The sequence below is a fragment of the Ahaetulla prasina genome, chromosome 1 (assembly GCF_028640845.1).
Source record: "Ahaetulla prasina isolate Xishuangbanna chromosome 1, ASM2864084v1, whole genome shotgun sequence".
Lineage (NCBI taxonomy): Eukaryota > Metazoa > Chordata > Lepidosauria > Squamata > Colubridae > Ahaetulla > Ahaetulla prasina.
Window position 1 is genome coordinate 142,630,362 of NC_080539.1, and position 11,678 is coordinate 142,642,039.

The 11,678-nt window shown below is 37.8% G+C and overlaps 1 protein-coding gene across 1 annotated transcript; it reads left to right on the forward strand.

The window, feature by feature from the left end:
- The first annotated feature begins 1,604 nt into the window (after window positions 1–1,604).
- On the forward strand, window positions 1,605–10,353 carry LOC131195422 (glutathione S-transferase-like). Its single transcript, XM_058177315.1, has 7 exons — window positions 1,605–1,759; window positions 2,812–2,937; window positions 3,852–3,903; window positions 4,217–4,349; window positions 6,744–6,885; window positions 7,969–8,100; window positions 10,022–10,353. The coding sequence occupies exons 2-7, from the start codon at window positions 2,851–2,853 to the stop codon at window positions 10,139–10,141; spliced, it is 666 nt and encodes a 221-aa protein (XP_058033298.1). The 5' UTR covers window positions 1,605–1,759; window positions 2,812–2,850; the 3' UTR covers window positions 10,142–10,353.
- The last annotated feature ends 1,325 nt before the right edge of the window (window positions 10,354–11,678 follow it).

Here is an 11,678-nt window from a genome sequence, read left to right on the forward strand (position 1 = left end):
AATCTCGCCCAACTAAACCGATTACTTGCAGCATAAAACATATACCCTGGGAACTATTAGGGAAGATCTGGCTTCACTCTCTTTTTCCCACACTAACTATCTAAACTGCGCTGTCTCTTGAACCTCTGGAATGCCCTCCCTCCCTCCTGGGAATTCAGACAACATGCCATCACAATTTTAATTTTCCATATTGTCCAATGGAGAAATTTTCCACACTGCAATTTTAAATCGCCCAACTCCTGTGCATAAAGTACCCAGGGTGACGATATTTTAAGAAATCCTGTTCAGAATTTCAACCCCCTTCTCTGCTCCAGCTGCAGTGAAAGTTTGAGGTTATATTTGGATTGTATTTGCCACAGTTCCTTATTGCTGGATTCCTCTTTTTCTTTACCTCTCTCTCCCATGCTGGGAAAGAAAGCACCAATTGCTTTCTTTTTCATAGCAGATCTTTCAGGACACATGGTTTCCATTGATAGACTTTTTGTATGATGCTTTTTCATTGGTTCCCTCTAATACTTGGACATTGTCCCTTCCGATACGTTTATTGGTAAACTGAAGATCAAAGCAGAAAGAAAAGGGGCATCTTCAGGATTTTGAGAGCCTGTCCATAGCATAGGACCTTCCCCATGGCATTTTGGTTGAGTGAGGAGGCCGTTCTGTCAAATGCTTTATTGTAGCTGGTGAAATAAGTAGGTATTTGAAGCATGGAGCAAAGCACTAACATGCCTGGTTATTTTTTTATACTTTTTACTTGTTTTTTTTTTTAAAAAATATTTTGGCCACCTAACGAGAAAGGAAGACTCCTTGGAAAAGACCCTGATGGTGGGAAAGATTAAGGGGGGAAAAGGAGAAGGGGACGGAGATGATTAGATAGTATATTTGATGTAATGAACATGAACTTAGGCAAACTGGAGACGGGAGGAAGGGGCAGCCCTGGTGTGCTGTGATCCACGCGGTTGCGAAGAACTGGACATGACTTACCAACTGAACGATAACATCAAAGGTCCTATGCTAGGCAAACATTTTAAGCAAACTATTCACCAAACTGACCATCAGCCTCTTTTATGTAGAGGGCTTTTCTCCATTTTCTTGCCTAATGACTGAAGAAGGTTTAGAGGAGGTTATACCCAGAGGTGGGTTTCAGCAGGTTCTGACCAGTTCTGGAGAACTAGTAGCAGAAATTTTGAGTACTTTGGAGAACTGGTAAATACCACCTCTGACTGGCCCCGCCCCCATCTATTCTCTGCCTCCTGAGTTCCAGCTGATCGGGAGGGAATGGGGATTTTGCAGTAACCTTCCCCTGGATTGGGGTGGGAATAGAGATTTTACAGTACCTTTCCCCTGCTATGCCCACCAAGCCATGCCACACCCACCAAGCCACACCCACAGAACCGGTAGTAAAAAAATTTGGAACCCACCACTGGTTATAACAAAAAAAATGAGGAGGTTTAGAGGCAATCATACCAAAACACAAAACGCTATATGCCTTAAATCAGACAGTTGCATAACCAAGCTGCATCATGCTCTGTGTGAGGGCCAATTTTTCCCGATATGGATTGACTTGAAAGTCAGCTCTTCTTCTGGGAAAAAAGCCCAGAAATTCTTCTGTTGGCCACCAATGAAGTTCCTCCTCCATATGGGCTGCTCCTTAGCTCTTTTCTGTCAGAAGGTGGAGCTTGGGAGCTTTATATATTGACGATGCATGGAATACATCACCTTGCATTAAGAAGAACCTGCACTTACTGAGGCTTTTCAGCAGGTCAGTATTCAAAGGTAGAAACTTGAGAAGACAGTGGTGGTAGGGGCAATTCTGTAATCTTAAAGTATATCTTCTTCTTGCTTATTGGTTGGCAAAATGTTATTTAGTGGTGACTAATAAACCAGGATGGAAATGATTTCAAGATTCTTCTCTGAAAGTCTAAAGGAAATGTTGGAGAAAAGAGCAGAATTGTGTGGAGCTGAAGAAGGGATTTGTGAGAAATAAAAACTGTACTGGGTTTATGAGTCTTTGAAACCAACATGGCTTAGGTTAGGTGAACAAACTGTTACTCCATTAATTCTTTTAGTAGAATTGCACTAATAAATACATGTTGCAATCCTATGCCTTCTTATCTATGAGGTAGGGACATTGACATTGAACTCAGCAGAATTGCCTTCGAAGTAAACATATTTGATAGTGCTAATATTTACTTGTCACTAGTCCAAAAGTTAACCAGTTGCTCCAAGTGGAATAGAAGGTAAAAAAAAAAAGAATAAATCATGATTTGAAATTTTAGAAAGAGAATGCTTTTCAAATAGCTATGCTGGATTGGTCTTAAATTGTTGCAGGTGACAAAGTTTTACAATAGTGACAAGATCATTCCAACAAGAGTGGAGGGAGATGGAAGGAATCACTATATTTTTGCTCCTACAGTAGCAGGTTGTTCACCTGCTCAAGATAATATGGATTCTTTTTTTAAAAAAGATGCTGCTATAAAATTGTTCCTTGCTAAAACCAATGTATAAAGGAGCATTTCAAAATGTAGATTCCTCTGGCTGAGGACATCTGTACCTTCAGATTTACATTTATATATTTAATGTAGCAGGTGTCAGGCTCCCAAAACTAATAAAGACAAATAGAGTTATTTCTAAGCAGTTTCCTTTATTGTTCCTCATCTACAGACAGAAATCTAGCCAAATTAAAGCAACTACTTGCATCATTAAGGGTATACTCTGAGAATTGCTAGGAGATGTCTTAACTCTCTTTCTCCAAGCCAAACTTTCTAAACTTCATTGTCTCCTATTCCTCTGGAATGCATTTTGGGAATCCAGACCACATTCGACCACACAGGATAACAGTTTAGTAAGACCATGGCTGGAAAACCAAAGCTTCACTACTTCAAAGCAAGAGGGAGAATGGAAACTATAAGGTGGATGTTGGCTGCAGCTGGGGTTGAGGTGAGTCCTCAAAGCAGCTCTTACTTAATAGTGTTTGTTTTGGAATATATTGCTGTCAATGTGGATAATCTGTTTCTCCCAATTTTGAAGATGAATGTTATCATTTTCAACCAACACATCTACATTTGTAAGAGCCCTACATTAGGGGCTGCCCTACCATTAAGTTATTATTATTAAAACAGCTGCCCTAGGCAAATTACATGTCAGGAGATTTATGATTTAATGTGAGGAAAATAAGATAAGAATCCAGATATGATCTCTGAGCTTGTCAGTGTTTATAAGGCATTTATGATGATAAAATGGAGAACTGTGTAGGCTGCCCCTCCCCCCAAAAAAGAAAATGAAGAACAAGGGAAATAGACTTTAAATACATTTGGGAAAACAAATTGCATTTTATACTCTCAGAAAGAGCCACTTGAGGGATTTTTTTTTACTTCATTGTCAAAATAACTTGTCTAGTCTTAAATATTATGAATTAATCTGATGGAGAAACAACAGTTGATTAATTCAGACATAAACTATTTCACTATTTTAGTTCTCAGATATAAATCTGTAATGGGCAAATAAGCTACAAACATCATGAAGATAACAGTATAGAAATCTATATATTTCCCCCATAAAATGTACTTAGTGATTAATTTCCACTAGTTTATCATCATTATGTTTGTGGCTCATTTGATGGGTTCCTACTTCATGTTAAATTATGCTTCTCTTAGCCATGGCTTGTTTTAGCCACAATTGGCTGGGTTGTCACAACTTAACACAGTGAATCCAGATCCCCAATTTCCTCTTGGAGTACAGAGTTCCTTTTTTTAGAATAAATTTCTGCCAGGGATGATGGACCTGAGGATGAATTTGGCACTTGCAAATCATTTTGGAAGTCATGGAAATATTTTGTCTTTTCCATTTACTAGTTTGAAGAACAATACATTGAATCAAAAGAAGATCTACAAAAGTTAAAAAATGGTGAGCATAACATTACTCTGTATTTGTGTGTAGTATTCAGCAGAATTGTCTCATAAGACTTTTGGTCTAAATATTAAGCAAGAGACATGCAGAAATATAGGGAAAATATTGAAATTTCAAGCATGCCCTATAACAGAGGTGGGGAACAATGGCCTCTTTATGATGTGTGGACTTCAAGCCAGCATGGAATTCTGGGACTTGGTCCAAAAAGTCGTAAAAGGGCCGTCGTTTCCCACTCCTGCCCTATAAAATGCATCTCTAGATCATCTGCCATGCTAAACATTCCTTTAATATGTCCTTTTCCATTTACCAGATAAATGCCTGCTTTTCGATCAAGTGCCCATGGTGGAAATTGATGGGATGAAGCTGGTGCAAACGCGAGCCATTCTCAATTACATCACAGGAAAATACAACCTCTATGGGAAGGACCTAAAGGAGAGAACACTGTAATGTAACATTTTATAACTGTTTCCTATTAATGATATGAGGAGGAACAGGCAGTTCCTGGCAAACTATGAGAGCTGGTGTGTGTTCTGCTGATATACTATGAGTCAGCAAATTTTGGTACTCAGTCACTTCCAAGTAGGACAGACGCCTTCTGCAAAAGGCAATATATCATCTGAGTTATTTATTATTATTTTTTATTATTTATTTTATTTATTTAAATTTGTATACCGCCCTTCTCCCGAAGGACTCAGGGCGGTTCACAGCCAGATAAAAATACATAATAAACTATAAATACAATTAAAATACTATTAAAAGACTTATTAAATTGGCCAGAATTAAAATTTAGAAATAAAACCCATTAAAAACCCATAAACTTAAAAAACTAACCCAGTCCAGCGCAGATAAATAAGTGAGTTTTAAGCTCACGGCGAAAGGTGTGAGTTTTAAGCTCACGGCGAAAAGTTAGAATGAAGTTCATTTGAACAAGATCATTAGAAGTCAGGGCATTCCTTGGAACTATTTAAGCCTGGTAAATTAGGTTCAGTGCTCCGTTCCTAGGTTTTATGTATTTATTTGCTTCTAACATCACCTTAAAATAGTTGGTTTCCTCTCCCTATCCTCCTTGAGTTGTTCTTTCTTTTTCTTTTTCTTTTTTTTTGCATTTATATCCCACCCTTCTCTGAAGACTGAGGGCGGTTTACACTATGTCAAGCAATAGTCTTCATCCTTTTGTATATTATATACAAAGTCAACTTATTGCCCCCAACAATCTGGGTCCTCATTTTACCTACCTTATAAAGGATGGAAGGCTGAGTCAACCTTGGGCCTGGTGGGACTTGAACCTGCAGTAATTGCAAGCAGCTGCTGTTAATAACAGACTGTTATTAATTATTATTAATGTTATTAATTCTTCACTGAAAAGATGGCTTTTGAAGATTTTGAGGTCTGAATAGCATACCAATCTTTTTGTGTCAAGGAATATGGTTGGGTACCACTCCTATGGTGTTAAATTAATATCCTAGCCACCCCCCTTCCCTTTCTCTGTCTGGAAAGGAGTCACTTGTTGAGTAGCAGGAATAAAACACTAGCTAAAGGAACATCAAAACTTACAGGAAAGGAAGTTTCACCTGGAAAATTCAGTATAAACAGAAGAACGTTTCAAGTACACTTCAGACACATGTAATTCTTGATTTACAACAGTTTGTTTAGTGATGTTTGAAGTTGTAGCACTAAAAAAAGTGGCATGATTGTTTTTTCACACTGATGCAGCATCCCCATGATCACATGATCAAAATTCAGGCACTTGGCAACAGGCCCATATTTATGATGGTTGCAGAGTCCCAGGGTCATGTGATCATTTTTTGCGACCTTCTGACAAGCAACGTCAATGGGGGACCCAGATTCGCTGAACAACCCTGTTACTAACTTAACAATTGCAGTGGTTCACTTAACAACTATGGCAAGAAAAGTAAAATGGAGTAAAATTCACTTAACAGTTTTGCTTAGCAACAGAAATTTTAGTCAATTACAGTAATAAGTTGAGGACTACCATGATGCCTTGGTAAGGCCATACTTGGAATATTGCATTCAGTTTTGGTCGCCATGATGTAAAAAAGATGTTGAGACTCTAGAAAGAGTGCAGAGAACAGCAATAAACATGATTACGGGACTGGAGGCTAAAACATATGAAGAACGGTTGCAGGAACTGGGTATGTCTAGTTTAATGAAAAGAAAGACTAGGGGAGACATGATAGCAGTGTTCCAATATCTCAGGGGCTGCCACAAAGAAGAGGGAGTCAAACTATTCTCCAAAGCACCTAAGGCAGGACAAGAAGCAATGGGTGGAAACTAATCAAGGAGAGAAGCAACTTAGAACTAAGGAGAAATTTCCTGACAGTTTCAACAATCAATAAGTGGAACAACTCGCCTCCAGAAGTTGTAAATGCTCCAACACTGGAAATTTTTAAGAAGATGTTGGATAACCATTTGTCTGAAGTGGTGTAGGGTTTCCTGCCTGGGTAGGGGGTTGGACTAGAAGACCTCCAAGGTCCCTTCCAACTCTGTTGTTGTGGTTGTTGTTGCTATTATTATTATTATTATGACTGATTTAAGCTACTTCAATCCTATTCAGGAATGAATGAACGTCATACAGGCTTATTGTCAGTATAATGCAGAAGATACAATACATATGAGGTGTCACGATTACTTGAAACTGAAATACAAAGTTCTATTGATGCTTTTAATTGATGGTTGCATAACTGAAAGAAGGAACTCTTTTGTATTGGAAGAATGAACCGAGTCATTCCAACATCTGTGCATCTGGAATTCAATGGAGGAAGCTCTGTATTCACAGCCGTCTAGACTCACAAGGATCTTTTTTTTTTCATTTTCAGAATTGACATGTACTGTGAAGGTACTGTAGATCTCAACGAGGGAATTATGATGCTTTACTTCAAGCCAGCCGACACCAAGGAGAAGGAGTTACAGACAATCCTGGAAAAAGCCTCTACCAGATATTTCCCAGTCTATGAAAAGGTAAGGAGCAAAGGGAAAGCTAAGGTGATGGACATTGTGATTTCAGAAACAGAGCACAACAAACAGCAGCAACAGCAAAACCCTAATGTTTCTTTTTCAACTTGGTGCAGACCAATTGGAAATGCTGGGAACTCCCCTCAGTGAGAGTACAATTCTGCCAACTTCATATCTTCAGTAAATACTCTCCTTTGAAGGCCTGGCAGAAATGACCATTCAGAATAGGAGTTTATCAGACCATCCCCCCAGGCGGAAAGGACACTGCCCTCAACAACAGTTTTTGAACATTATACAACATTATAAACATTATAAAAGACAACATGTGGTCAATGTTGAATTTTAATTTATAATTATATGTTTTTAACTGCCTGGTAGATGGAGAGACGTTTGTGAGACGTAGTAATTAATACTATTCAACCTATTGTAAGATATCTTTCTCCTGATCAGGAAGGTTTATAATAACGGTTGGAGCAGGAAGTAAAAAATCCTGCATTGTTCCAAAATGTAATTTTGTTCACTATTAAAATATTGTGCGCCATATGTCCTATGTCATATCACTTCCATGTGCTACGTGGGAAATCCTTATAAAAAAAAGAGGTTACTCAACATGACTTCTAAAATCAACAGGGAATATAGCTGAAAAAGTTTAAACTCTTTTATACAACTTTTATGGATATAAAATAAGTGAGTTACAATTTGCTTTTCTCCCATTTTTTTTTTACACAATGCATTTGAGTTCCTGGAAGCCGTAAAGAATAGTAGAATCTCTCTAAGCTAAGAGGACAAGGACAAATGAAGAACTGCACCTCGCTGGATATTTTCCAAAATTGAAAAGTGGGCTAGTGAGGCAATTCTGCTCATTCTCTTTGCATAGGATTGCATTTTAGTTTTCCTAAAGAAACCCTTGTGATGTGTCTCTTGAAATTAAAGCTCGCTTTATAAGTTAACATTCAAGAAAAAAAAATCAATTTCCTGTGAAAGGATGGAACCTTCTCCAGTTGGCTGCAGGACCTTCAAATAGTCCTTTTCAATATTGAATATTTATCTAGAATACAATAAGCCTTTAATGTGTGTTATCCTCTGAAGGTGCTCAAAGATCACGGAAAAGACTTCCTTGTTGGAAAACAGCTTAGCAGAGCAGATGTTCAACTACTTGAAAGCATTTTGATGGTGGAAGAGTTGAAGGCAGACATCCTCTCAACATTTCCTCTATTAAAGGTAAGCAACTTCTCTTTGGCAAACAATAGAAACATGTAGAAATATGCAGCACAACACTGAATCAAAATCCCATCAGATCCTGGATCCAAGTTCTCCAAATGAGGATGACGGAAGTGCAAGGCTGTATCATGCATAATAAGCATGTCATTCGAAATCAATCTGCTAGTAATAATTATATCCCATAGTTAATTCCTCTGGTATGTTGACACACATCAGACTGATAACGAAAGATAATGAAAGATAATGTGCAGTTATTCTGGTACTATACTTTAATTCGAATCTGGGTCCTTTTTTTTCCCAGTTACAGCAGCTACAACAAATTAGCAAATTGCTGTCCTAATGGTTCAACTGAAACATTTGCATGCAATATGCATAAGTATCTACTACTTCACTTATATCATAAGTATACATTCTGTATACCAAGGTTTCAAGCACCCACAAAGCTTTCGATAGCCTTCCCTATAAGCATCCTCATATGTTTGTGACAGAAGACAAAAATGGTTAAGTATGTGAGCTATAATCATGTTAACTAAATTTACATTTTAATTAAAACCATTGTGATCTCTGGTCTGCTTCTGTCAACTGTAGAACCTTGCATGTGGCTGTGAATAATAATAATAATAATAATAATAATAATAATAATAATAATAATAATAATAATAATAATAATAATAATATTTGTATATATCTAATGTACACAAAATCATTAGAATAGAATAGAATTTTATTGGCCAAGTGTGATTGGACACACAAGGAATTTGTCTTGGTGCATATGCTCTCAGTGTACATAAAAGAAAAGATACATTCATCAAGGTACAACATTTACAACACAATTGATGATCAATATATCAATATAAATCATAAGGATTGCCAGCAACAAGTTATAGTCATACAGTCATAAGTGGAAAGAGATTGGTGATGGGAACTATGAAACGATTAATAGTAGTGCAGATTCAGTAAATAGTCTGACAGTGTTGAGGGAATTATTTGTTTAGCAGAGTGATGGCCTTCGGGAAAAAACTGTTCTTGTGTCTAGTTGTTCTGGTGTGCAGTGCTCTATAGCGTCGTTTTGAGGGTAGGAGTTGAAACAGTTTATTAATGTGCTTGGGATACTCACATTTTGGCATATATGGAATTCTAGTTCTTTATATTATTTACTAATATTTTAATGCGTATCTTCAACCTTATTAGGCACAGGCAATATGTATAAGATAGAATATATGCAAAAGCCTATTATTAGGCAAATGTACATAAAATCTCTAGGTGTTATGAACAATAATGCTCACCTTCCTTCAATGTTGACTTGCTCACTACAGCTGTTGGAGTGTAAAGCAAGTCTGAGAGCCAGGTGTGTGCAGTGGTTAAAGCATCAGGCTAGAAATCAGGAGTTCAGGAGTTCTGTCCTGCTTTAGATACAAAGCCAGTGGGGTAACCTTGGGCCAGTCATTGTCCCTCAGCCCTAAGAAGCAGGCAAAGGCAAACCACTTCTGAAAACATTGCCAACACCCCCACCCCCCTGCAAATATTTGTCCAGGCAGTCACCAGGAATCAACACTTATTCAAAAACATACACAAAAAGCAAATCTTTTAACCAATTTGATTGTGCAAGCCTATGTTGACATATAAACGTCACTTGATTATTACAATTTGCAACTGGGATCAAATAGCAGAATTAAATGAGCCTTCAAAATATAGTATTCGGGTTATTCAGATCAGGGGTCTCCAACCTTGACAACTTTAAGACTTGTGGACTTCAACTTCCAGAATTCTGGGAGTTGAAGTCCACAAGTCTTAAAGTTGTCAAGGTTGGAGACCCCTGATTCAGATAACAAATGTTTACTCAGCAATGTCATTTTTTTAAAAAAAAAATAAAGATTCATTTTTTTTCCTTCTAAACTTTTTTCCCTTTTTTCTTTTTCAGGCTTTTAAAGGGAGGATAAGTAACATCCCCACAATTAAGAAATTTTTGCAGCCTGGCAGTGCACGAAACCCTCCAATGAATGAGAAAATGGCAGCTGAAGTAATAAAAACTTTCCACTAAATTTTGGCTGGGAATCTGGGGTCATTCACTGGTGTAGATAGAAATGCCGACTTTAGATGGGGCAGTAACCTTACATCAAGTGATTGTAAGGGACTACAACTTTGCAGGCCTGTATTTCAAGATCAATCAACATAATTATAGTGGAAAGATCAAGATGTGTAAAGATAAAACTTTGCCATTAAACTAACCTGCAATAAAACATTCCAAACCAATCTATATTTGATTATTTAATTGTGGTCACATCGCTTCCGAATTACTCAGTCAGTAATATACCTGAATTGACATATTTGAGACATTGAACATGAATTTGGGAAACTCTGGGAGGCAATGGAGGATGTGGGGCAGTGATGGGTTTCAAAAAAAATTTCTACTGGTTCTATGGGTGTGGCTTGGTGGGCGTGGCAGGGGAAGAGTACTGTAAAATCTCCATTCCCTCCCCAATCCAGGAGAAGGTTACTGCAAAATCCCCATTTCCTCCTGATCAGCTGGGACTCTGGAGGCAGAGAATAGATGAGGATGGGGCCAGTCAGAATTTTTACTACCGGTTCTCCAGAACTGGTCAGAACTTGCTGAAACCCACCTTTGATTCGGAAGTCATTCCTATTCTCACTGCTTTTCTACCTACCTTTGGCCATTGGTTCTCTGTTTAGATGAGGTAATATCGCTATATCACAATGACACAGCAGGGCATGGTTCTCTAGCAAACTATATAACGAAAAAGATACCTTCCACTTGAGCTTCTGGTGGCTGTATAGATATCTGATTGTGTTTCATTAGAGCAGTTCCTTGCACACTAACTGCAGCCAATCGATTTGCCTCATTTTTTGCATACATTTATATACAATTTACATACAAAAGTCATGTGCAGGAGTTCAAGAGAACAGCTTGGACAGCAGCAATATCACAGGCAAAAAACTGCTTCTGAACAAGATGACCGAACTCTCCTTTATTGTGTATCCTGAAGCTAATACTATGTTTAACCATTGCGTGAAAGTTTTAATATAAAAATTAGTATGAGGCCCAGCAGAAGCTACAGCTGGAAATGCAGGTGCAGAAAAACGAAGGTGGTCACAGGAAAGGCATTTCTCAGCTGATAGATCAGTTTCTCACCCAACATGTTTACACCCGCTAGGCACAATGTTTATAAAACTTTACAAAGCAGCCCCTTGGCAAGGACGTGCTGTGGCAGAACACAGCATATTGTACAAACCTGTTGTTCATCGCAAGGAACATGGCATGTTTACTCCTATACATATTTACTTTTAGCAAAGCTTAGGATGATCACGCTAGTTTTCAGGTCCTCTTGGAAATCTCACATGGATATTGCCTGGAGGGCATTTATTCCAGTGTATTTGCTAAAGCTAGTACTAATCGCTAATCGCTAATAGCTTTATAATATAAGTAATAATGAAATATAATAATAGCAAATAATTTAATAATAATATAATAGCTAATAGCAATAGCACTTAGACTTACATACCACTTCACAGTGCTTTACAGCCCTCTCTAAGTAGTTTACAGAGTCAGCATATTGCCC